The following is a 27163-nucleotide window of genomic DNA, read 5'->3' as shown; positions in this document are numbered from 1 at the left end:
TTCATACTGTATATAAAAATTAACTCAAAAAAGATCAATGACTTAAAAGAACTTAAATGATAAAACTCTTAGAAGTAAACACAGGAGACGGGCGCCTGGGTGGTTCAGTTGGTTGAGCATCCGACTTTGGCTCGGGTCATGATCTCACGGTTTGTGAGTTCGAGCCCCACGTCAGGCTCTGTGCTGACAGCTCAGAGCCTGGAGCCTGCTTGGGATTCTGTGCCTCCCTCTCTCTCTGCCCCTCCCTTGCACATGCTCTGTCTCCCTCTGTCTCAAAAATAAATAAAACATTAAAAAAATTTTTTAAAGTAAACACAGGAGTAAATCATCATGACTTTGGATTTGGCAACAGATTCTTAGGTATGATACCAAAGATACAAGGTAAAAAAGAAAAAAATAGATTAATTGGGCTTCATAACAATAAAAATCTTGTGGGCATCAAAGGACATTATTAAGACAGTGAAAAGACAACTGGCAGAATGGGAGGAAGTATTCGCAAATCATGTATCTGATAAGGGTGTAGAATCCAAAATATGTAAGAGAACTCCCACAACTCGACAACAAAAAGACAACCTAATTTTAAAATGGGTAGACTGGAATACACACTTCTCCAGAGATACGTAAACGGCTGATGAAAAGCTGCTCCACATCATTAGCCACCAGGGCAATGCAGATCACAACCACAGGACACCACAGCCACTAGGATGGCTGTTGTCATCAAAAAGATCTCCAAGATGTGGAGAAATCAGAATCCTTGTGCATGGCTCATGGGAATGTACAACAGTGCAGCTGCTGTGGAGGATGGTTTGGGGGGGTTCCTCAATAAGCTAAACAGAATTAATCATACGATCCAGTAATTCTACTCCGAGGTATACACCCCAAAGATCTGGAGACAGATACTCAAACAGATACTTGTTCAAACTCCGTTCATGACCACATTATTCACAACAGACAAAAGGTAGAAACAATCCAAGTGTCCATCACAGATGAATGGGTAAACAAATGTGGCATATATCTGTACCATGAAATATTATTCATCCATCAAAAGCAGTGAAGTTCTGACACCTGCTACAGTGTGGACGGACCTTGAAAACATGATGCTGGGTAAGCCAGACACAACAGGACATGTACGTATGATTCCACTTAAATGGAATCGAGAGTGAAAAAGTTCATAGAGACAATAAGTGCTGTAGAAGTTACCAGGGAGAATGGGGAGGGATTGCTTCATGGGTACAGAGTTTTTGTTTGGGTGATTCGGAAACAGATGGTGGTGATAGTTGTACAATACTGTGAATGCAATCAATGCTGCTGAGTTGTACACTTAAAAATGATTAAAAGGGCAAATTTTATTATATTACCACAACTGAAAAAAAAAAAAAAAGAACAAATTAGGTCAAGGTTTAGAGTTGTGGGAAAGGCAGCCCTGACTATGTTCAGTCTTTATAGAGAACCTGGGGCAACCCAGTGCTTAATTCTACAATAGCTGCCCACACCTCTGCCAGCCCCCATCTTAAGCTCTCTGAGCGCCTGGATCCTTTTCGCCACTCACATCCGAACCCCAGGATCCACTGTCTGATGACAAGGAGATGTCTGGACCCCTCTTCTGCCTCCCACCTGCCCAGCTGCTGCCCGCCTCCTTTTGTTCGATGTCCAGCTCCAACTCCACAGTCCTGGTCTCTGTTGCTCTCCCCGGGCCAAGGACAGCACTGGACACATTGCAGGGCCTGCACACCAGCCTGGCTGATTCCTGACTTAAAACCCTGTGGCTTCTGGTCCTTTGGTCCCCTCTACCTGGGCCCGGCTGGCTCTGGACACACACTGCTCTGTGGCTGAGTCTCTGGCCTCAGCTGAGCTCCTGGCACTGCTCTCCAAGCAGGACCGGCAGCCTGTCCCATCCCTCCGGGTGGCCATTACCACACAGCCCACCCTCCTCAGACTCTGGCACTGCACCCCCTTCTCTCCTCAGAGACAGCCTGGCCTCAGACTCGACAAGGCCCAGGCAGAACTTCTGCATAAGGAGCCCTCCTCCTGCTCAGCCATGCCTCCTGTCTTTGCAGGACTTGCTCGTCCTCAGGCAGTGCCCCTGCTCACCTGTGTCCTCACCTTCTCCCTTCCAGTCTTGGCTGCCCCATCCCTTCCTGTCTATACCCCTCCCTATATCTCTTTCTCAGGACTGCCTACACCTAGCCTTCCCCTCTTTGCCAGGCTCCTGTGGGGTCTTCACCCCCCCAAACCCCCGCTTTGCTCCTTGGTCTGCCAGAGTCCGACTGAGGCTCCAACCCTCCCCTCTGGGAGTAGGAAGCACTTCAGTATTGAAGTGGCAGAAATGAGTCTGTCCTAACCTCACTTGACCAGACTGCGCACTATTGACCATCCCTGCCCTCAGGGAACTCTCCCTGCACCTTCCAGAACATCGATCCTTCTTGATCTTGCCTCGGCCTCAGGTGGCTCCGGGCCCTTTGGACCTCCTGCCCTGTCCTCCCCAAGATGACAGCCACCCTGTGGCTTCAGCTCTTAGCTAAATCTGATGGTTCCTGAATCAGTGTTTCTGGCCCAGACCTCTCCAGGCTGGATACAGCTCCAGGCTTGGACACCCAGCCACCTCCACTGGCTGTCCCAGATACTGGAGCCCACTGCCCCTAAACGATCTCATCATCCCCTGAGACTGCTTCTTGTAGTGAGGAGCTGGCTGTCCCATTCTCCCTCCGTCATCCAGTCTGCAGCCTGTGAGCCCCCTGCCTTCTCCCTTCCTCACACACATCCACTGCCTTGCACACACTGGGATAGAGTCCTCCCTCTGTCCCCAGCTCAGTGTTGACCTTTCTGCTCCTCTCTGTTCTCAGTGTTCCCACTTAATCCAGGTCATGCCTGCTCCTGCTGGGACAGCTGATGGCTCCCCACTGATGGCCCTGCCTCTAACCTGACTCTGGATCCATGCCCCTATCCATCCACTCATTGGTTAGCAAACAAGGTTCCTGAGTACCTGCTATGTGCCAGCCACAGGGCGGTCTTTTTAGGCTGTAGATGATCTCCCTGCTTACTGGCCTATGATGGCTTACTTCTGACATCAGCAATGGGTCCAGCTCCTTGGCCCTTCCAATCAGGCAGCACCTGGCTCCCAGGACTCTAGTTGTCTCTAGTGCTTCTGCTTTTGTAGCTGCCCCTCCCCAACCCCACCCCAGAAGAGCCTAGACCCAGACGTGTGAGAGCTTGGCAGCCCGTGTGCTCCAGGGGTGAGCAAGGCTGTGGTTGCAGTGGGTGCTGGCCAGCTGCACCCATGGCCCTCCCTCATCCTCTTGCCACCTTTCTTCATGGGGCCGGGCATGGCCTGGCTCAGCAGCAGCAATGCCCAAATGGGCAATGGCAGGCGGTCAGCAGAGGGCCGGCCAGAGGGGCCTGCCAGTGGGGTGCCTGCAGGGTGTGTGGCCTGGGGTGGGAGCATCAGGACCGTGGGTGGCATTGGGGGGGATAGAATGGTCTTCCATCCTGAGCAGGGGCCTGGTGACTTGGCCTTCTTCTCTCCATCCATGTGATGTGAGAAGGCACTCTGGGCCATCTATCCAAGGGACTCTGGATGCATTTAGGAGGGGCCCGAGCAGAGACTTCATTACTCTGACTCGGGAAACTCCGAGCCACCTTATGCAGACAGGCCTGCTCTCTTACCTGTGAGGCATACGTGTCCAGTTTCTCAAACTCCTGCAGGTCCAGGGGCATGGATTTCAGGCTGGACCGATCCCAGGGGTAAACTGGAAACATAGGGAGGCTCAGTCAGCCACTGAGGCCTGCTGGTGAGTGCTGCCCGGCCCCAGGCCTCTCTGTCGTTTTGAAGTGCTGTGATTGCCCGACCTTCAGCATGATTCCCAGAACCTGGAAAACTGCTCCCAAGACCTATATCTCCTAGAGGGGTTCCTTGGTCAAATTGGTTGGTGAACTATGGCAACTTCTCTAGTTCGTCTGGAGAGTGACGGGGAACATAAGCCTATTTGCAGACCCTGGGAAGTCAGCAGTAAAGAGACTGGTTTCACCTCAATTAACTCAGCAGTGCCCAGGCAGATTAATGATGGAGTCCCCTTCTCCCCACCGTTTAGTTTTCTGCAGATTTCCTGCTAACTTTTCCAGGAATGAGTGCTCTGTGGGAAGTGTCCAGGCAATGCGGCCAGCCCCTGACAGGCTCAAGAAAGGAGGGTCTGTACTCTAGTTATGACGCCCAGGGTGGAGGGTGCTCTGGGTATGGGAGGAGGGTGTGCTGGAGCCAGGCTCTGTAGGCTTCTGTAGGGTGAGGCGTGTTTGGCACCCAGACAGGCTTCCTCCCTTGCCCACAGTCAGCCATAGACTGGAGCACCCCAAGAAAGCCAAGTGTGTTGTAGCAACAGGTGCCCCAGGTATTGCGGGGGGGGGGGCTCTGAGGGAGGCCGGGCCCCAGAATCACTCCTTTGTGCCAGCCTTTCTTATAGGAAGCCGGGCACACCAGTCGTCAGACCAGCCACGGATGGGCAGCAAATCCCTGTCTCAGACCAAAAGAGAGCCTGGGCTCCGGCAAGGTCCTCCCATTATTCAAGGCTGACCAAGTCAGGCAAGCTGGGTGGGAGGCCGGGGTTAGGTGAGGAGGGTGGGGCCAAAGGGCCACTGATCCCCTAACTCAGTGATAACCCCACTCCCCTGTGGGGGTGCTGGTGGGGCCCCAGGGCATGGCAGCCAGCCTGGGAAGAGCAGAGTGACATGGGGAAGCAGCTGGTGGGGGCTGCATGAAGCCTAGGTTCTAGTGGGGGCCTGACCTTCACGACCTCCACTGTGCTAGGGGTTGCTGGACTCAGCCGCCAGGCATGAGGTGCACATCTATGGGGCAGCTGGGAGAGTGAACGAGACGGTGGATCACGCTGTAAGGTCAGTGCCGCTTTGCTCCCTGGGAGGGTGTAGGGTGGGGATCCTCTGTGGGCAAGTACAAGGGTAGAGGTGTGAAGCGTCCGTGTCCGGTGTGGGGGCTGCAGCTGCGTTTGCCCAGACATCCCTCGAGGTCTGTGAGAGACCCAGGCCTTGGTGCTACAGACCCAAGAGATGTGGCGGGAGAGTGAGAGTAGGGAGGGGGCGGCCCACCAGCTCCGGCCCGAGCTCCTGCGAGATCCTCTCTGGGCCAGCATTGGCTGAGACACAGTGGCAGCTGGTTAGGGAGCTGACCAATTTCCAGCCACAGAGGAGATCCCAGCCTCTAGTCAGCTGTCAGGCGCAGGCCATGTGGGTCCGTCCTCATTTCCCCACTACTCCAACATCCCTTCCTTTTGAGAACGAGGCCTTCTTTCTTTGCAGCCCAACTGGGTCTGGCACATTCTCCAAGGCCACGTTGTTCTGCTTTCTTGCTTCCTGCTGACACTCTGCAGCAGCCCCTAGAGGGGTTTGGTCCCTTTGACCCTAGGCCTCTGACTGGGTCCTCACCATGTCCCGTGCTATGACACATCTAGGACCTGAGGGCTGTTCCTCTCTGAAGAGGAGGCAGACCGTGTGGGGGGCAGGCAGGCTATGTAAACCCTACCCCAAGGCTGTGGTGTCACCACCAACCTAGTATTTTCTTTCTTCATTTTTCTACTTCTTTTATAAGGTCCAAGATATTTCCTGGACCCTCCATAATCCTTGTGTCCTGTACAGCCTTACACTGGGGCTCTCTGAAAGCCCAGCACCACTGTGGGTCACTCCTCTGGTGCTGGCGCTGGGATCGCTTGTCTCTCATCACTTAGATCCCTGTCAGCCCCTGTCCTGTGTGGTCTGGGCGCAGCCCTTGTCCAGCCAGCCTCTCAGAAGGGGGTGGGGACCCGCAGCAGGTCCTCAGTGCCTTTTCCCTCTGCGGAATCTGGCTCTTGCCATTCTCTGACAAGGGCTAGCAGGGTGACCTAAGTGGATATGAAGTGGACTTACATTTAACAAATTTCTGCTTGGTATAACTCTGCAAATGAGGTCTCCCCCGCCCCCATTGAGAAGAAGGATGACATTTCTAAAATGGGACTGAAAACCCTATTACTAGTTTTACCCTTTCTTGGTTCCATTTTACAATATCTCAACATTAAAAATACCCACAATGATTTATGCCTCATTACATTTACCTTCTGAAGAGATTATATAAGATCTAAATATGATTTTGCATAAATGCATTTAAAATACCAGTGGCATTAACTAAATTATTCTAACTTTAAAGCAAAACAATGGGAAGAAGTGCCAAGCTCTCCCAAACCTTAGATGCCATCTGGTCTATGGAGAAGAAAACTGAGGCCCCAGGAAGGTGAGGGAGGGACAAAAATAGGACTCAAAGCCAGGCCATCGATCACCCCATTCAGGGTTCTACCCTCTGTCCCATTCTACTTATTCATATGCCTCCTACCTTACACAGGTTTGGCATTCCATTTAAAGTTAACACAGTTCTGAATTCTGTGTTTAATATGTTTTCTGTAATGGGCTGCCTTGTTATTGGGGTTTATGCTTCAGCTTTGGGCTCATATGGTGTGTGAGCTTTTCATTACTCTGCCTATGTCCATGGCAGACCTTGCTAATCAATCATGATACTCCGCCCCACCCTGAGCCCAGAGGTAGCCCCAGACTCTCACATAGGACCCAGAGAGCCATTTCCAATTGACTGGAGACTGGCCCATGGGGCTAAACCAGTTCACCATCTCACAGAACGGCCCTGGAGAAGGCCCTGCAACTTACCATGGGCATCTTTTGCTCCAGGCTGCCGGGGTCTTGTGTTTCCATTTTTATCACCTTGTAAACCTGCAATATCCCAAAGGTCAGAAGTTGAGACACCTCAGAAGTCAAAACGCAAGCACAGACGATTCTCTTTGTGGTGGTCCTGGCTTCTGACCCCTCCTCTTCTATGTCTGTGCCCTGCCTTCTTGCTCCCATATCCACCCACCATCTATTACTGCTGGAATTGTTCTGGACTTCCTGCTGAGGCGGAGGAAGGACTGACAACCAGGGAGGGAATGACAAGAAAGAGAACTGCAGTCTGTAAGCAAAGGCAGAATTTACCCCGACATCAAAACTTTGTGTTCCTCAGTGGGTCCACCTACAGCCTAGAGCTCCTGCCTTCCTCTGGATTCCCCTGCCATCTTGGAACACAGCTGGGGATGCCAACAGCACCAGTGAATTCATTGCCACATAAGAACTGACCATGGGAAGAAATGAATGTGGGCGAGGGAAAGGCAGTTTCTATGGAGCCGAAGCCCAGAAAAGTCAAGCAATTATTAAATTATTCCTCAGGAAGGTTCAAGGGCAACCAAATCCTATCAATCCAGGAGCCGTTAATGCAGAATGGTTACCAATAGTTATTAGACTCCTGGGAAACAGGAAAGGAGCTGCTGATTTGAAACCAGGTCAGGAAGATATGGGTCCCTGATGGAGCCAGGGGGAGCTGAGGAGGCAGGTTGTTTTATGCCCTTGAAGCCCACCAAAGGCTGTAAATATAACAATGGAAGGTTGTAAATGTATAGAGGCTCTGAGAAAGAGTTGTCCTTGTGTTTCTTGCACCTACATTTTATTTCCATCTCCATTCTTTGATAGGGTAATGAGGGTTCAACATAGTAGCTAGCATTTATTGTGCACTTACTATGCCTGCCTTGTGCTTTATATTGACAGTCTCATTTAACTTCACAACAGTCCTATGAAGGAAACTGAATTATTTTCCTCCTCTTATAGATGAAGAATTTGACTCCACAAGAGAGGTTAAGCTACTTGCCCAAGGTAAGAGCTGAGATCTGAACCCAGCCTGTCCGCTCTATACCTGACTGCCCTTCTGAGACCCTGACCTCTGAGGGCTACAGGACAAGGCAGGTGGGAGGGCCTGCCTTGCTCAGGCATGGACACGGAGAGAACCTGAGCCCTGGATGCTCTGTAGACTTCATTCCTTGGCCAGCATTTCCCCAGGCCCCTGTAGCTATAAGGTAGACAGATGCCCAGAGAGGACCAAGAAGGGAGTGGAAAAGACATCATGGGTCTGACCCCATGCACCTTGCACTGAAGGCAGCCAAACGTGGTGGCTAAGAGCACAGGTCTCAGTCAGACCTGGTTTTGACCCACTTCCTAGCTAGTCCCTTCGCAGTTATTTCACCTCTCTGGGTCTCACTTTGGTGATTTAAAAAGTGAGGCATCTATCAAAGGGTTAAAAAGTTAATGAATGTAAAATGCTTACCACTGTGTATGCCACTTTTTAGGCAGACAATAAATGGTATCTAAGAACAACACTCTTGTGATGAAATTCATCTTTAGCGAAGTGCTTTGTGTTACCCACACCTAAGTGCACAGACACAAGAACAGTGGGTGTTAGATATGGAGAAGGGAGTCCCTAGAATGAAGCTGTCATGCCTCTGCCTCTTTCCAGTGTGTAGGCCTAGGTTACTCCTCTCCTGCCCCCACAAGATGCCCAGGTTGGACTCTGGCCCATTAAGTGACTGTCACTCCTCCCTCCAGCCCTCCACACATGAGCAGCCCTGTACGTACGTACGTTTAGCCAAGGAGAACTTCTTGAGCAGCTGGGGCATGGCATCTCGAGGGTGGACCTCCACAGTCAGCTGTGTCCCTGCAAAGGAATGGGAGGTGACATTCTCAGCCAGATGCTGCTAGCAAAGGGTGCAATGTCCCATGACAGATGTTTGAACAACAAAACACGATTGGTTTTAAGCTTTCTTCTGAATATACAAGTAATTCTTGTTTAAAGAAATGAAAAACAAAATACAAGCAGACAGTTTCCAAACCCAGGCAAGATGAAATAAGAACACTACCTTGTCTTTTCCAGTGAATACAACTATAAACCTTGGAAAGAATGCACGGAGCAACTATTTGAGGACTCTGTAGTCCTCTGTAAATCATAGAAGGCAAGTCAGGGAATAAGATTAGCATTTAAAGCATCACTAAATTTTCAGTGAGTTTACTATTCCCTTTCCCATATGGTATTACTTAGACTTGACTCACAGGCAGCCCCAAACCCAGAAGTGCACAGTGGGTACAGGGAAATGGTGCTCCAAGAGAAGCTCTTTCTTCCAGCTTGTGGAGTAAGAAGGGAAACCTCTAAGAGTCAGAGAGCATGGGGGAAATCCCCTTTTGGACCTCCCCCATCCCTTTTTTCTATTATCTCCCCATTCAGCCTCTAGGAAAGTCTGTTGGTAGGGGTGTAGCAGTGATTTTGTTGGTCAGCCCAAACCTTAAGCACTCGAGTCTTCGAGGGAAGCTATGATTCCCTAGAGTGTGGGAGCAAATACTCACTGTTTTTTCTCTCTCTCTGTTCCCCACTGATTGTCTCTAGATGTAGACAGAGTTGTGAGAAGTGCCTGGCAGAGTGGGGAAATTAGAGTCCAGCTTTTGTGCTGGAGAATTGAGAAGCGGGTTGTGAAGGGGTGGGAGCTCAAGAAAGCAAATCCATACAGTTCTGGATGAACTCTTGTGGTCCCCTCTGAGCTGAGCACACATGGATCTCATCCTAAACATTATACCACAGTCTTGGAGAACTAAACTGTGGTGTAGACCAATGCCTAGACTGGCCACTGGGGGTGCATGTTCTGAGAAGATCTATAGAGCATTGCAAAGGCTACAATCCAAAACTATCCAGTGTAGGAAGAATGAGGAGTTATCTCTACTTGAAAGGAAAAGATAATCAACAGATGCTAACCTCGGGATGATAAACATTTTGGAATTATCAGACTTGCAAATAGCCATGGAAACCATGCTCTAACAAATAAGGGCAAATAGTCTTGAAATGAATGGAAAGATACCAAGAAGCAGCAAAACGTCAGAAGATACAAAGAAGAAACAAAATTTTAGAGGTAAAAAATATAACAGTTTGGAAAACTATCTGGATATGCTAAATAATATATAGAGATGACAGAAGAGTCAGTGAACTTGAAGAAAGATAATATAAGAAACAGAGCAAAATGAATTGAACTTCAGAGACCTGTAGGATAATACTTTAAGGTCTAACATTCATGTTACTGAGATCCCAGAAGGAGAGGAGAAACAGTGTGGTACAGAAAAAAAATTAAAGAAATGATGAGAAAGTAATCAATGAAACCAAAAGCTGATTTCTAGGAAAGATCAGCAAAATTGATAAGCCTGTAACCAGATTGACCAAAAAGAAAAAGAGGTAAGACACAAATCAGAAATTAAGACACCAATATCAGAAATGAAACAGGTGAGAACACTACAGATCTTGTATGTATTAAAAGAATAATAAGGGAATACTACCAACAACCCAATGCACATAATTCTACAACTTAGATGAAATGGATCAATTCCTTGAAAGCTACAAACTACTAAAACTCACCCAAATAGAAAACCTCAATATCTCTACATCTATTTTGAAAACTAATTGTAGTTCAAAATCTTCCAGGAACAAACAAAGGCCAGGTCCAGTTGGTTTCACCAATAAATTCTAACAAACGTTTAAAAAGAAATAAGATCAATTTTTAAATAAGATCTTTCAGAAAACAGAATAGTAAATATTTCATTACCCATTATATGAGGCCAGCATTAATCTGATACCAAAACCAGACAAAAACAGTATAAGAAAAGAATATTACAGATGAATATTTCTTATGAACACAAAAATTCTCAAAAAATATTAGAAAATTAAATCCAGCAATATAGTAAAAGAATACCATGGCACTGCAAAGCTGGTTCAATATTTGAAAACCAATTAATGCAATTTGCCATATTTGCAGGCCAAAGAAGAAAAACCACATGATCATTTCAATGGGTGCAGAAAGTACATTTGACAAATTTAACATCTATTCATGATGAAACTTCTCAATAAACTAGGAATAGAAGGGAACTTCCTTAATCTGAAAAAGAGTATCTAACAAAAATCTACAGCTAACAGCATATTTAATGGTCAAAAATGGAATGCTTTCCCCCTATGACTGGAACAAGGCATGGATGTCCACTCTCACTGCTCCTAACAAACATTGCACTGGAAGTTCTACCCAGTGAAATAAAACAAGAAAAATAATAAGAAATAAGAAAAGAAGAAAAGAAAAATAAATAAAAGTCCTATAGATTAGAAATAAATAAAACTCTCCTTATTCACAGATGACATATCTATGTGTGTAGAAAATACCAAGTAATCTACAAAGAAAGCTCCTAGAACTAGTAAGTTTAGCATGGTCACAGGATACAAGGTCAGATACAAAATCAATTCTATTTATAGTCACAATAAATGATTGGAAATTGAATTTAAAAATCAATATTTCCCATAGCTCCAAAAATTGAAATACTTAAATATAAATCTAAAAAAAAAAGTGCAAGAGCTGTATGTTGAAAACCATAAAGTATGATCAAACAAATTAAAGAAGACTTGAATAAGTGGGAAGACATACCATGCTCATGAATTGAAAGACTCAATATTGTTGTCAATTCTCCCTAAATTGATCTATAGATTTAATGCAACTTCATTCAGACTCCTTAAAGGAATTTTATAGATGTTAGATATAGGCAAGATAATTCTAAAATTTAAATGGAAAGATACAGCAACTACAGTAGCCAAACCAATTTTGAAAAAAAAAAAGTTGGAGGAACCAGCTATTTGATTTTAAGATGTGCTATAAAGCTACAGTCATTACACAGTGTTATACTGGCAAAGGGACAGATATATAGATCAATGGAGCATGATAAATAGTTAAGAAATAGACCCACACAAATATGGCAAAGTGATTTTTTCAAAAGTGCAAAGACATTTCAATTAGAAAATGGGTAAAAGAAGAGATTACAGATGGCATATAAGCATGTCAAATGATGTTCAATATGATTAGCCATTAGGAAAATGCAAATTAAAATCACAATGAGATATCATACCTATTAGAAGAGAAGTAATAAAAAATAGTGATAATACTCTACGTTGACAAGGTTGTGGAGAAATCAGACCTCTCAGACATCGCTGGTGGGACTGAAGTGATACAGCAACTCTGAAAACAGTCTGTCAGGTTGTTATAAAACAAAACATATACTGAACATCTGACCCAACCACTGCACTCTTGAACATTTATCCCAGAGATATAAACACTTACGTTTGTTCATACAAAAACCTATACACAAATGTTTATAGAAGCTCTATTCATAATCACCCTAAACTGGAAACAGCTTAAATGTCCTTCAATGAGTGAATGGATAAACACCCTATGGTACATCCATATCAAGGAATACTTCTCAACAATACAAAGAAACTCTTAGGAAAGGCAGGAGGATGTAACCACTGACATTCTGCACAAGAGGATTTTGGGGTGACAGAACTGCCCTGTATTCTGACTATAGTAGTCAGAATATGAGCATGCGTTCTGTATGCGTTAAAACCCATGCAAGTATATGCCAGACAATTCAATTTTAGTAATTTAAAATAAAACAAAAATAAATATAAGTACCAGTTGAGCAAACAAGCCTGAGAAGAATTAAAACAAGAACTGGAGGGGCGCCTGGGTGGCGCAGTCGGTTAAGCGTCCGACTTCAACCAGGTCATGATCTCGCGGTCCGGGAGTTCGAGCCCCGCATCGGGCTCTGGGCTGATGGCTCAGAGCCTGGAGCCTGTTTCCGATTCTGTGTCTCCCTCTCTCTCTGCCCCTCCCCCGTTCATGCTCTGTCTCTCTCTGTCCCAAAAAAATAAATAAACGTTGAAAAAAAAATTTTTTAAAAAACAAGAACTGGATGATCCAGAACAATACAAAATGGAAATTCAAAGTCCAGAGCAGGATTATAGTAAACACCTGCTTCCTTCTCGAGTCTTCACACGTCAGTGAATCTGGTCCTATGTCATCGTTTTAAGTGAGCTCGATAGTACTCTATTCTGTACATCGTTTATAATCCATATAAGCAATCCCTTTTGGTTGGATAGTTAACTTCTCCCAAATATTTTGCTATTAGAATCAGTGATGCATGAACATTCTGATACACATCTCTTTACACACTTTTCAAATCAGTCCCTTTGAATACATTTTTAAATATGGATCTTTTGCTGTATTTTGGCAAACTTCCCATGAATGATTTTATCAGTTGATCACACCAACAGCACAAGGGAGTGTCCATTTTGCTCATTCTTACTGTGTTTGATTGCAAAATTCATCACAAAACTTCGTACTTCCAACGAGAGGTCTTTTGTTCTGCCCCTTGAATTTGGGCTATCTATAGGACTTGGTCTGTCTAGTTAGCATGGGATGTTAACAGAAGTGGTCCTGGGGAAGCTCTGAGCATAGGTCTCAAGGAATTTTGCAGCCTCCACTCTCATCCTTGGGATTCTAGCCACAACTGCCGTGTGAATGAGCCCAGGCTAGCCTGCTGGGGGTGGAGAGACCACGTGGAACAGAGCAGAGGCATCTCAGGTGAGGCCACCCTACCCTACCTGGTCTCCAGCCAACTTACCAGCTGACCACAAATACATGAGCAAGCCGAGCCAAGACCCGTGATGAACTGGGCGTATCTCAGGCAGGAACGCACAGCCAACCTGTGAGCTGGTAAATGCTTATTATTTTAAGCCCCTGAGTTTTGGGGTGGTTTGCAATGTAAAAATAGATCACTGATATACTCACTGACGTGTGATTTTATCAATCTCTGAAATTTTTATTAATGAACAATGGCATCTCATTTTTGTGCATTTAATTTTTAATGTATTTTTCATATAGTTATTTGCCATTTGAAATTCTTATTTTGTGAATTGCCTATTTTCCTAGTTGTATTATTTTTTCCTTATTAGTTTTGTAAGAGCTCTTTTTACTAACCCTTTCCCTGCTAAATGTATTGCGATGGTTTTCACAGAATGACAATACTGACTATCTTGTATAGCTCAGAAACTTGCTCTGCATGCCAAAGAGGGTCATTCTCAAACAACTTAATAAGATACAATGTGACCTTCCCAGGTATTACTTTGAAGGGGTTAACCTTCACTTTGAGGGTAGTTTCTAGTACATTCACTGTCAAAGAAAATCATTGTGTGACTTTATAATTAAGACTTTAAGCATTTCAGAGTTCAAAGCATAATTCAGTTCTGGTTATAGGATCGAGTGTCAATGTCAAGAGCAAACACTTCCTGTGTGTCTTCCCATGCTGCGTGAAGCACAGGCCTATTCTCCTTTGCCTTTTTACTTTTCCCATCTGAAACACTTTCGGGTGTTTTTCAAAGTGGGTGCCAAGCTGTACTTGGCTACAAGATGCTTTGCAAGAAAAGGATTTGAGAAACATGTCCACTGTCTCTCTTTTTGTAGGTCGTAATGTGTAACGCTGTGCGAAGTCCTGCAGAGAAGAAGTCAGTTTGACCCAGTACTATTTTGTGAAACACAATTTGGAAAACGCTGGACTGCAACAACCTCCAGAAGCTTAAAGAAGGTGCAGAACTGAACAACGTGGTTTAGTCAACAGCAAACCTCTTCCCCCAACTTCTCACATCTAACATACAGGTGCTTCCAACCACCCCCAATTCAGCCCTGGCTCTTTGTCCAAGAATGGGTGAGCTGAGAAACTAGGTACTGGTAAAGCGGTGGTAAAGGTGGACATTGAGGTATTCTCACACCCGGATGTGGTCCTGTTCTGCAACCTCCACCTAGCACCATTTCCAATCCCTTCTCTCTTTCCTGAACTTCCTCTTTCCTCCCCCTTCTTGGACAGGGGCCCAATTTCCAATATCCTCCTGAGCCCCACTTCCTGACTCTCCTCCAAAGAGGCGCTGCTAATCAGCCCCCTGCTGAGGAAAACAGCACAGCTCCTTAGCCTTCCTGATCTGTGGGAGTGTGATACCCACTCTTGTCACACACAGGCGTGTGAGGGCATTTTCGGAGGCCTCTCTGCCCCAGAAACTGGGCCTGGGTGTGCTGTCGCAGGTGAGCAGCAGTCACTGGAGAGCCCTGTGCTCCCTAAAGGGGTGAAATGGTAAGATTTTGCAGACTACTATATTCCTGTATCACATCAACTCTTAATCTAAGAAGAAAATTAATTTGACCAATTTCCAATGAATGAGAGTGGAACATCATTTGGAGCAAAATTTAAAGTAAGATCTAAAACCTAAGTATAGTCAGATACCATTACACCAATCTTAATAGTCACGACCAAACCCACAGGAGGTCCTTCCCGGGACTTCAGGTCACCTGGCTGGCTCTCTCATGGCGTCCCTCCCTGGTTCTACCAGTTGTCACCGAAATACCACTTCTGAGGCTGCAGCCCTAGCTGTCTTAGTAGCAGCATATCAGCAGTTGCTTGAGAAGTGCCTCCCAGGCCCCTGCCCCAGGTGCCACCAGCTCCGTGTCCTTTCCTCTTAAGCCCTCAGATCCGGAGATGCAGCAGGAAGCCCCAGAACGTCCCTGCCCGTGGCCCTACTGCCTTGGGTCTGCCTTTTACCTGGTCGGGAGAGTTCTCCCTCCAGCGGCTTCTCCCCAGGTCTCTGCAGGTCTGAATCAGGATTTGTCTAAAGCCCTAATTTGCTCAGAATATCTAATGCAGAGATGGCAAACAGATTTCGTGTTGTTCATTAACTCTGACTGGCTGCAAGTAGCTGCCTGGAGTGTTGATCAATTAGCAAAGACTGTCAGGCATGTGTGTGTGTTATGAATGTGAGTGTGTGTGAGCATGCACACGTGGGGGGGTGTCTGTGTGCCTAGGGCTGCAGGATTCAGGTCAGATACTTGCTATCCTTGCCTTAAGGTGCTCACTAACGTTTTCTGTACCTGGAACCTGGGTTAATAACCGTACCCAGGTTAGTAGCCGGGTTCCTTGCCTTGGAATGCTCCTCTGCAGTAGTTGAGAGTCAGGAAGCCTCAGCTAAAGCATCTGTAATTTAAAAACGCCCTTAAAGAGCCCCAGGGTAGGTGTTCAGCAGGGCTGTGCGTGGTTTCAGCCCAGGGACTGGTAGTCCGCTTCAGTGCAGGAAGCCTAGTGCTCTGACAGCCCAAGAGCAGCATGCTGGATGATGACAGGGACAGTCTAACTCTGCAGAACCCTTGTCAGTCTCCACTGGACGCAGCGTGAAAGGCCCACTCAGCAGCCCGAGTCACCAGGTGACAACCTGACAACCGAGCGGGCTGAGACGGCTGGGACACCAGCCAGGGGATGATGAAGGGTGTCTCTCGCAGCCCTGACCGACCCCGGCTTTCACCGGGCTCTTGAAAACAGAGGGCCATTCATGATCCCTTCTGCAGCACGGAGCTCCACAGGAGCATCCCATATCTGGAAACATGGCCGTCTGACCCCAGTGCCTGCGTGACCAAAGAAGGAATGGAGTGTCTGCTTGGGGACAAATGACCAGCAAGAAAGGAAGCCTCAAAAGAAAACTGGCTCCTCAGGAATCACTTTTGGGGCCCCAAGTCACAGGGGCTCCAGCAACCACCCTCCTGTCTCCTCCCTCGCACACCCATTACAGATTAATCTTCTGAAGCACCCTTCCGCATGGAGATCCGAGACTCCGCTGATCTGTTTGTCAGCTGTTGCATAAAATCTATCATACCTGGTGCTCCCTCTCCTGGATGCTCTTTCCCAGATGCCCACATGGCTTGCTCCCTCACCTCCTCCCTTATTCAAATGTCACCTTCTCAACTACTCTGTTTTAAATTGTACCCATGTGGTAGGCTGCATAGCGGCCCTTAAAGATATCCATGCCTTAATTCTAGGAACCTGTGAATGCTCCCTTATATAGGAAAGGGGACTTTGCAGATGTGATTAAGTTAAGGATCTTGAGATAGGAAGATCATCCTGGATTATCTGGTGGGCCCTAAGTAATCACAAGGATTCTCATAAAACAGTGTCAAGAGATTAAACTACTAATGTGGAGAAAAGGCCATGTGACAATGGGCACAGAGAATGGAGTGGTGCAGGTGTACAAGAAGTGCCAGCAGCCTCTACAAACTGGAAGAGTCAAGGAACAGATGGTCCCCTAGAGCAGGTGGGTGGCATGTGAGTGGCCCATGAGAGCCAGGATGTGGTGTGCCAAGTGGGGCTCTGGTGTCTGGTGGGCCCCATACCACTCCTATCTGTCTGGGACACCATGGGGACAGTGCAGTGTGGAGGTCTGGCAGGTGTGCCTGACTCGGGGACCATAGTACCCCGTCTCAGTTTTCTTGTACACAAATGGGGATAACACCATGGCCCTATCAGGGGGCATAGCCAGAACTAAGCAAGATTGGCGGTGGCTAATCCACTTTCCTTTTAGTGAGGCATTGCTTATTTTTGTTTTGTGGTGAGCTGTGTGCTGCTAGTTCGCTTCAGGGAAGCAGGGGGGCCTGGGTTTGTCTTTGCAGTGCTCAGGGCAGGGGGCAGGTTGTGGTGGGCCCACTGAGGGGGGCCTGCTGTGGAGCCATAGTCCCCGGAGTTCTGCCGTAAGATACACTGGTTGGTGTCGTGCTGGTAAACCCATCTTGACAGGCCCTTCCTCACTGCCTGCCAGTGCCTTTCTGTGGTGATGGTGGGTTAGTCTGTGATTCTGAGAGCGATTCTGTGAGAGGCTCCGAGTCCTCCAGGGACTCCTACTTTGCCACTGCTCCCTGAACACGAGCAGATAATTTCTTTACAAGTTAGGACATCAGTGCTGAGAGCAATAGGGGTGAAATCTTAGGGCTGAGTCTATGAGAGCTCTCAGATAGATACCAGGCCCTGAGTCTTTAATGCAGAGCAGGAGGCCAAGGTGGGAGGTTATTGGTGGGGAGGGAGAGAGGAGGGGGCTGAGTAGGGGGTGGGAGTCTCTATTTAACCTGGCCTCCCCTCCAGCCGGAGCTGTAAAGTCCTCCCATCTCTATCACTGTAGCCTCACCACCCCACATACCCTGTGTTCTCAGATCTGGTCAACTGCAGAGTCAGCATGGTGATGCCCTTGCCTGCCCTCCCAGAGCCCCGGAACCCATCCCAGCAAAGTGAGGATTCTCAGGGAAGAGCTCTCTCGGGGAAGGGCCCTCTCACTTCCCCTTGCCGAGTTAAACTCATTCCTTGTGGGGAGGGCCCTGGAAGACTCAGACTCCGCTGTGACTCAGGAGGAGGGAAGGCTTGGACAGTGGGTATGCAGTGGGGAGGCCGGTTTCCAGAGGCGTTGTGGAAGCAGGGCTGTGTGAGGGTTAACAGCTGAGGCCTTGGTGGTGGCTGTAGCGGGGTGGGCAGGTTCCCCCAGCTCTGACTCTCACCAGCCATGTGCTCTCAAACATATGACAACTTTTCCAAGCCTCAGTTTACTCATCTGTAAATTGAGGACAGTTAAGAGGACCTATCAGATAGGTAAGCTTCATTTACATGAGAATAATTATGTAAATGGATCGGCAGGGTGCCTGGCACTCGGTTAGCACTCATAAATGTTGGCTATGGTGAAGACAGCAAGGGTGAAGAGGACAGCTGTGAGTTCTGTGGCCCAAGGACTTTATCACTCTATCCCATGCAGCCTCTCACTGTTTCCCGTGGGACACGGGGAGAGGGAGAAGAAAAAGGTGCTCCAATGTCCACAGGGCAGAGGGGATCCTGCTCCCCACAGTCTGTGCTCTGCACTTGCTGTCTCTGGCCTGGGCAGCAGATCCAGCCACACAGGAACTGGAGGAGAGGTCACGGGTAGCAGTGAATCCTTACCTTGGTTGTCGTAGGAAGTGATGACCTGGGTCTGCTGAGGGTGCTGTTTCTCCGCCAGGTTTCCTGTAGACGCAAGACAGAGGGACCTGCAGTGGCCACAGGGACCGTGGAGGAGTTTGCCCCAGGCAAAGCAAGGAGCAAGGAGCTGTGTGCGTCCGCCAGAAAGGTGAGCTGGTGGGGGTCAAGCTCACCCCAGGCCTGGCTTAACCATGCGCACACCCACGAGCACATCCCCATGGTGTACACACGTGGGAATAGGCACAGTTCCACACATGAATGCAGAGGCAAATGACTATGAACCCGTGTGCACACACCCTCACACCTCTCAGCAGGTGCCAGCAGAGGCTGGGTTTCTTCTCCATAAGGTGGGGACAGCTCCAGTGGGCTGAGTAACCATAACTCCCAACTTTAGTGTCACCAGGCTCAGTTGCCAAAATACAAAAAGATGCCTCGCTGATCATCATGCCTTTCTATCCCCATTTTACAGCGGATGAGCCTGCTGCCTGGAGGCTTAACTTCTGGCCAAAGACCCTCCTGCTAGGGTAGGTCAGACTGGGATCTGAACCCCAAGTCTCCTGATTCCTAGCTCAGCCTCCTCCTCTGAGAAGAGTGGGGGCAGCCTTCCTAGCTTAGGAGTTGGGGTGATTGCCACATGGGTCAGTTTTGGAGACATTTGCAGGGCATCCGCTATGTGATAGCTCTCTCCATGCACGAAGGGTATTTATGTCCTGGAACACAGAGCTGTCCTCAGAGCCTAGTGGGGTCAGCTTGCTGTGGAGAAATGCCCAGTTCCTGCCACAGGCCATGAAGGGGGAACCCACAGGCTTACCTGCCCCTCCTATGGGATGCAACACCTTCTGCTACATCTTTCCCTTAACAGCTGCTGTGGTGGCCTGGTCTTGGTGAGGCTGCTTCAGAGGGATCAAGGGAGGGGCTGGAGAAGGGCCAGGGTTGTGGCAGCAGGGGGTTCCCCCACTGTTACCACCCTCACCTGCCACCTTCTCCCCTGGCCTCACACTGGTCTGCAGAAACGGTGCCGGGCCTGCCATTGGAAGTAGCCGCTGGGACCAGTGACTGGGCCTGGAAATAAGCATGCCTCTGGGGCACTGGCCTAGGCAGGTTCCATTCAGATGACTTCCCTGGACCCAATCAGATCTGCCACTCAGTGCTTCCCACACCTTGGCCTAGGTAGAAGCCAGTCAAGGTGGGTAGGCAGGTCACTGAGCTGGGCTGGACTTGTGATCCAGCTGGCAGGGTCTTGCCCTGGAGAACCTGCCTGCTCCAGCCTTCTCCTATGAGCAGGCCCAGCCAGGACCCTCACCCCATGGGCTGAGGTCGGTGGGTTGGCCAAGGGCTAGGAGCACTGTGTGTGCCAATCCAGGGTGATGCTGGTCTGGAGCTCTAGGCCAGACTTAGGCGAGGACAGGGAGGCCACCTCCTTCAGGCACAGCTGGCTACTTCTCTGCTGGGCTGGCCGATGAAAGAAACAGGATCTGGGAGGGAATCCTCAAGGAGGACGATTGGCTGGCATAGCTGCTGTGGGTATTTATAGTCAGGGCTGCACAATTGGTTTCCCTGTGGCTGTGGGGTGTCAGTCCCTGTGCTGCTAGGCAGACTTCAGCCAGGACCAAGGAAAGCAGCCAATCACAGTAGGGGAAGCCCGTTGCTGGGCAAGCTAGTGGGGTTGGCTGGGCCCAAACACCTGCTGCTCGGAAAAGTTTGGAGCAGTCCAGGCTCCCCCCACCCTGCCAACGCCCCAGCCCAAGGAGTGCACAGGGCAGCAAGAGGGGGAACATGTGCCTTTTTGGATCAGCTCCATGTTCAGCCACATTTGTGCACACTCCACCAGCATAAGCCGTCAGCTGCCTCCTTTGCAGATGAAAGCCGTCCAGTTTCCAGGGCTGGGTGCCTTGGGCACCAGCAAGGCAAGTATGTACCCAGAATCTTGCCATTAGAAAACACAGAAAAAAAGCTGTAATTTTAACTTCTGCATGCATGCAAACGTGCAGTTTGAAAAATAAATAAAAATAAAATTTTACTTTAAATTACATGTATCAGTGGAGTGGTGCAGCCATCATTTTTTCCAGGCTCAAGGCCTCTGTAGAACCTCTCTGCAGCCCTCCATTTACCTGAAACTCTCAGTTCTCGGGTAGTTTTGCAAGAACTACTTTAGTGATCTTCTTTATTTAATTATTTTTTTAAAAATATTTTTATGTTTTTTTAAAGTAATCTCTACACCCATCATAGGGTTCAAACCCACAACCCTGAGATCAAGAGCCACATGCTGCACCAACTGAGCCAGCCAGGTGCCCCATGATCCTATTTATTTTGTTGTATTTTTCCACTAAATTTCCCTCAAACCAGGGATGCTAAACATGGTAAAAATAGGATAAATTTACTATATTTCAATCTTCTAATGTAAGAATGTGGCCAAGAAGCCATAAGATGAATTTCAGACAACTCAAGGTGAGAGAGCTGTAACAAAGGAAGATGCCATGTCTCTTTCCTCCCACTGCAACCCACTTGCCCACTCACCCACTTGTACACTGGCCAAGCAGTGCATACCTGTACCAGCTGCTGTGCATTTCTGCAGCTGACAGGTTTCTGGTGGTCTGATTCTTATAATTCTCATGAGCCTGAAGCATAGTTTTGCTAACTTTGGCATTTGCTTCAGTACAGCCAGAGTTGACGCATCTATCGCCCTCTGGCCTCGTAGCAAGGTTAAAGAAGCCATCCCACCGTGTATGCCCATTAGCCAGGACCCTGAGGGGTAGTCCTCAGGTCAGGGGTATGTCCTCAGGTCAGGGGTATGCCCATGCACAGGGCAGGGGACACAGGAAGGCTCTTCACTTCCAGGGAGTTGAGACTCTATTGCAGTGAAAAGCATCATGATTATAACCATCAATGTGGTGCCATGAGGGCAGCGTTCCTGACTATCTTCATCTCAACAACTGGATCCCTGCCTGGCACAAAGTAAGCCCTGTAGAGCTTTATTAAGGGAATGAGTGAATGAATTTACTTTCAGAATTTCATCCTTCCCTTTTGTTAGCAGAGCATAGCTGTTTGGTCTCAGGCAATTGGGGTCCTGATTCCCCATCTGCAGAGGGTCATGGGGGTGGTATCTTCACACTGGCATTTGATGGGCCCAGATCTGACTGAGCCCCCTGATAGAGCTCTGGGAGTGGAGGCCTAATTCTTAGTAGAATTCTCACGTGCCTACAGTGAAGTTTCACTGATGTTTGTTCTGGAAGCTGGGCTAATGAATCTGTGAAAGGTACAGAATAAGGCCTAGTATAGTCAGTCCATGCATGGCACTCCCAGAGATGTCCTGGGCCTGTTCCCTGCAGGGCAACAGATGCCTGGCACCAGAGAAAGGAGGCTTTGGAAACTGACTTCTCTGAGCTTATTGTATTCTGGGTCCCAGGCCATCCAGGAACCATAGCACCCATCTCCCTAGGCCTGGAGCAATAATGTCCCAAAGCAGGCCACTGTCCTCTCCATTTGGAAAAAATTTCAAAGATGGCTGCCCTGCATGACATAAGCAGCCCCACCCCCAGTGGGAACACACTCAAACCTCACTGTGCCAGATGATGCTAAGTCCTTCCCTATATATAGCCAGTGAACAAGTGGGTGCTCAACCTTATGGAATTGCTCCCCTCCCCTCACAGCGTCCAGGAAACTGGGGGACCTGATCTCAGGGAAAACTTTCTAGAGTCACAGCAGCCCCAGAGTTTTGCTGAGTCATGAGCAGCTACTTCCTGAGTGGTTAGATGTCTAGAGCCAGTTTTCGAACATGTGAAATCTAATGCTTCCAGTCATTTTTCAATGTGTTGAATTACAGAGATTGAAAGGAAAACAAAATGAAAAGAGAGAATTTACCATGCACGTCATTTCCTTCAAATTTCTGCCATCTCCGGATTCCATTTCCGACACCTTGGAGTCCTGTGGGATAACAAGGTCTGGAGTGAGGTTCTCAGTGGCCGGGAGACCCAGGCCAGCGAGTGACAGGTCAGTTGCAAATGTATCCTGGGTGAAGTGGGGCTGGTGGAACTTGGCTCTCTCAGGATTCAAGGGGGACTGCCTGTGAATGAGATGCACTTTAAAATATTAAAACAGTGGTTTCCAAGGATGGTGGGGTTGGTTATCAGCATCATCCAGGGAGAATTTTCACGGTGCAGATGCCTATTCTTCACTCCATATCTCTACCTCTTAAATATGGAAGTATTATTGTAGAAGATGTTTGCCATTGATTTTGCCTTCCTCTTCCTGTATGTGGTGAATCTCCCACTGTTAGGGTCATGATGTGAGGTGGGGGATGGGCAAAGATGGTCTATCCCTGTGGGAACTGCAAGTGATTGTTGCCTACTCTCCCAGCCTCCCTTGCAGCTAGAGCATGGATGTATGTGGCCTAGGCACAGCCAGTCAGATGCATCTGCGTCTGGTTCCATCTTGGGACCTGGTGATGCAAGAGGGAAGGGAATGGAAGTGCGTGCGCACTCTCTCTCTGGTCCTGGCTGAAAGTGGTGGCTGCAAGGTCCAGTTCCTGGCTCAGAAATGGCGTATGTTCTGGCAATGGGAGCAGCTGCAATAAAATCAAGTTCCTGGTGAGGACGGAGTATCTAGGGCTCCTTGGTGGCAACAGAGGTTTCCTCACCAGACCAGCCCTGCTGTGCAGCTTATGGCACTCTTCCTGGAAGCTGTGCCTCTAGCCTGGTTCTCCAGCCCTTTCAACCACTCCTCAAGTCCCTCTGTCCCTTCCTGATGCTCTTCTATTCTGCAGAGCTCTCCGCAGCCAAGATCTGGGGCTTGTGGCTCAGAACCGTCGCTGACACACACGTAGAGTAGAATACACACATCACACTGACTTGGGGGATGAAACCTGACTTGGGGCAGGGGACTTTAGGCCACCTCCTCCATGGCTAGGGGGTATATGACAGGAAGTGAGGGCACCCAGGCATATTTTTGAGAAGCACTGCACAATGGAAAATGCTAGGGCCATAGAGGGAAAGAGCAGAGAGCATCTGTTGGCAGCCCAAATCCCTGGCACATGCTGCCTTTGCCTCCCTTCCCTCTGACTCTTTTCTGCCACAAGGACAGAGCAGAAAGCCACCCAGTCCTCTGCACTGTGACAGTAATGGAGCTCAGGCCCTCCTTTGCAGAGCCAAGGACCTGGGCTGGGGGCGGTGGGGGGACAGGAGGAGATGCCTGGAAGAGGTGTGGGGGCGTTTTGGATCTTGTGCACCAACAGGAGGCCTTGGAACAAGCTTGTCTAGTTCAGTGTTTCCCTGCCTTAGGCTGTGTGGGCCCGTAGGCTGGCTTAGCCAGGGGTCTCCTGGACATCACCATTGCCCAGCAGGCCTCAGAGGCTGTGCATTCTCACTCTTCTATACTCTGGTACAGAACTGTCTGATTGTAAATAAGTGACACTGGTCTCTGCACTGCCATAGTGTCTGGGAAAAAACCTCCGTCAGGAAAGTTGTGGAGGAAACTAGCAGAAAGGGCTTGGCAAGCAGGGCCTTCTTGCCTTGCATCATGGTCATGAGTGTGAAATGCATTGGTCTGGAGCCTGTAGGGTTAGTGCTAGGGGTCAGACACCTCTGAACCAGTCCTGATCCCTGGCATTTCCGAGGCTTCCCTGTGTTGTTGAAAGGCCCTCTCTTTCTAGTGTTGGAGCCTTTAGGAGAGATGAGATCAGAGGGGGCGGGGGAGGGAGGGACTCACAGGCTGGCCTGGAGCCAGGCCTCGTGGGGGTCCTCTGGCCTTGCCATGCATAGGGGGAGGCCTTCCGGACTGCAGTGTCCAGAGTAGAAGCAGTCTCTTTCCTATCAAGGAGCAGAGGGCCTCTGCCGATTTCCTCATTACAAATACGCAGGGTGGGGGGGCATTTCCGCCTCTCCTGGGAGCAGCTCTGGGAATGGAAGAACCAACTAACCCAAACAACTGGCCTCAAATCCCGCGGGAGATCGGAGTACCTATCAACATTCTCAGCTCTCCAGAATCTATTTCTTTCCCTGCCTTCCTCCCCAAGAGGTCACAAGGAACCATGGGGCAGGTCCAGCCTATGTGACTGGTGGGGGCAAAGCCATTCAAGGCACCATTGCTTCAGTGTGGCAGGTGGCAGGTGGATGTGCAATGCACCAAGGGCTGTTAAAACATCAGTCCCAAAGCACCGGCCCTCTGTGAACCTAGCACAAACCTCACACCAGCCCCCGTGAAGGCTCGGGATGGCCTCATCATACACCTAGGACTTCTGAGGGGCTTTAACATCCCCTATTCTCCATCTGTATTCTCTTCAGTGTGCCCTTTCCTCTGGGATTACAGAGGCCTGAGTGCTGCTTTCCACAATTGCTCTATAAAGAGTCACTTTATTTTTCCAGTCTACCCTTTCTCAGAAAGTCTACAGGAGGAGTAAAATTAATAGATCTGTGAGAGCGGAGAGAGCAGATTTTCAGCTTACTCTAGCAAGCCTTTTACACCACCCTTATGCCTTCTACTGTAGGAGGCTGAGAGAGGCTTCAAGAAAGGGGAAACTGAGGCCATGAGTTGTGCAAGGACACCAAGGGAGCTCCCCGTCTCAAAGTCTGATTCAGCACACAGATTCCCCTGGGTCCCCTGCGCTCTACAAAGTGCCATGTGAGGAGCAGGCCTCGGTCACCCAGGGGTCAGGACTGAGGTTCTGGCCCCCTTCCTCCCAGGCATCTTCCAACCCTGTCGTGCACCCTTCGGAGAGTGGCTGGGAGGAAGCTGGCTCCCGGGGGGTGACGGAAGCACAGGGAGTCAACCCGGGGCAATCACGGGGCTGCGCGTTGCCACGGGACGGGACGGGACGCCAGTGCTTGCAGAGGAGCAAGAGGAGCAGGCAGCGGTGGGGAGAGAGGGTCGGTCTCCCTGGCCTCTTTCGGGGGCGCGTGGGGCGCCCCCCGGCGGGCGGGCCCCAGGCGAGGAGGCCGAGGTGCCGGGGTCTGGGGGCCCGGGCCGGGCGCTCATTACCTCCTCTGCGCTGCGGCAGCGCGCCCGGGTCCGCCTGCCGGTCCGAGTGCGTGCCGTGCGCTGCGCGCCGTTTCTCCGAGTGCACGATCAACAGCATGTCGATGGACACGGCGTTGCTGTCCTTCTTCAGCTCCATGGTGCCGCCTCGCTCCCCGCCGTTGCGCCGCGGCCGCTCTCGAGGCTGCCTGCACTGCAAATGGCCCCGTGCGCGCCGCTGGCCGGCGCGGGAGACCGCGAGGGCGCGGGAGAGGGCGCTCCCCCGCCGCCGAGCCGCTGGGCGCCGCGTTTCGCTGACTCTGCCAAACACGCCGTTAGAGCCCGCCCGGGAGGGCGCTACACTAATGAAGCCGCTCTAAGTCACCTTTGAAAGGAAATCCCGGGCCGAGCCCTGACCTGCACGCAGGCCGCGGGCGGCACGGCCACAGGCTCTAGCGCCTCCTACCCCGTGCGCTTGGAGCGCTTGTCCCGGGCTCCAGAGCCCTTCTCCCGCTGGCCGGGCGCTGCCTGGTCTCCGCAGCTGGTCCCGGGATTCCCGGGAGGGCCCGAGGTAGACCTTCTCCGGAGCCTTCGGCGAACGCAGAAATCTCACGGTGCTGTCAACAGTGAGAGTAAATTCGGGAAAAGGAAAAGCAGCACGGGGTGGCCCCGCTCCTTCCCTTCCCCGGGTGGGTTTTGGAGGTTGATGGCTTCCTCTATAAGAGAGAGATGGGTAGGGTGTTGGGATCCGGACCTCTGCGATTATGGCTGCACCAGAACTTGGAACATGACTACTGGGCATCAACTTAACAGTTCTTTCTGGCTTGTGGTGAAAGTCTTAACATCTCTGTTCCTTCTAGAAGCCTGGCTCATGCTCCTTGGGGAAGGGGGGAGGGGCAGAGGAGGAGGCTGGTGCAGGGAGCAGCCTGTCTGCTGTGCTCAGGGAGCTGGACCTGAGAACCCATCTATTTTTAGTGGGGCCCGGCCTGCCCAGCCAGCAGCAGCAACAGGCCCTTTGGCTCTGGGTCTCAGGAGTGTTTACAGCGGCATCTGCCTGCTAGCCCTTGGCACGGTGGGCCCACCCAACCTGGGCCAGTCCCCTAACTTAAGTTTCCACCATTAATAAATGTCGTGCACCCGGAAGCCTTTGCTCTGGGCCCCTTCGTATTGGAGTGTGATGACCCTACCTTGCAGTGTGGTTCCTGAGAGCCCCCGCCTCCCCCTCGGAGGCAGACTCTACTGTGTAGGCCTAGGTTCCAGTCTCAGCTTGGCCACTCGCTGCCGGTGTGACTGTGGACAAGCCATTTCCTTCCATTTCCCCACCTCTATCATGGCATGATACGAGTTCTCACAGGGCTGTTGTGAGAACGTGTACTTGAGGTGCCTGGCGCGCAGCAATGGTAGCTGTCATTCATACTTGATTTTAAGGGGGGAGGAAAAGGACAGGTGAGGTGACAAGTCAGTGGGGGGTGGGGGACACACAGATCTACCCTCAGATTCTGAAGATCTTTGTCCATGGACTGTGACTCACAGTTTGTCTGCCAGTAAAGGCCAGCACCTTGCTGCGTCACCACTACCCCTCGCCCACTGGGCATCTGAGGAAGGAGATGTCACTGGTTTCTGACAGTGTTGAATTGCAGTCCCAAGAGAGCTGAGC

The 27163-nt window shown here is 49.7% G+C and overlaps 1 protein-coding gene and 2 long non-coding RNA genes across 3 annotated transcripts in view; 2 read left to right on the top strand and 1 right to left on the bottom strand.

The window, feature by feature from the left end:
* KY (kyphoscoliosis peptidase) overlaps positions 1-26359 on the bottom strand; it is a 47095-nt gene extending 20736 nt beyond the window's left edge. Inside the window, exons 1-6 of the mRNA XM_011286132.4 lie at positions 25531-26359; positions 22420-22482; positions 18541-18603; positions 8486-8560; positions 6694-6756; positions 3664-3746 (exon numbers count right to left, since the gene is read on the bottom strand). Of these exons, the coding sequence (XP_011284434.3) occupies positions 3664-3746; positions 6694-6756; positions 8486-8560; positions 18541-18603; positions 22420-22482; positions 25531-25666 (483 nt within the window). The 5' untranslated portion in view covers positions 25667-26359. The remainder of the gene's footprint in view (positions 1-3663; positions 3747-6693; positions 6757-8485; positions 8561-18540; positions 18604-22419; positions 22483-25530) is intronic.
* Positions 277-17208, top strand: LOC123380126. The gene is made up of 3 exons (XR_006585483.1): positions 277-4884; positions 7681-7725; positions 14217-17208. It is a non-coding gene; the product is annotated as an uncharacterized LOC123380126 (long non-coding RNA).
* The window catches only part of LOC123380124, a 32556-nt gene continuing 23796 nt past the window's right edge, over positions 18404-27163 (top strand). Inside the window, exons 1-2 of the long non-coding RNA XR_006585481.1 lie at positions 18404-18706; positions 22382-22548. This is a non-coding gene — a long non-coding RNA (uncharacterized LOC123380124). The remainder of the gene's footprint in view (positions 18707-22381; positions 22549-27163) is intronic.

Source organism: Felis catus, chromosome C2 (assembly GCF_018350175.1).
Source record: "Felis catus isolate Fca126 chromosome C2, F.catus_Fca126_mat1.0, whole genome shotgun sequence".
Taxonomy (NCBI): Eukaryota; Metazoa; Chordata; class Mammalia; order Carnivora; family Felidae; genus Felis; species Felis catus.
Note: the sequence above shows the minus strand (reverse complement) of the source record. Positions and strands in the feature narration are given on the sequence as shown.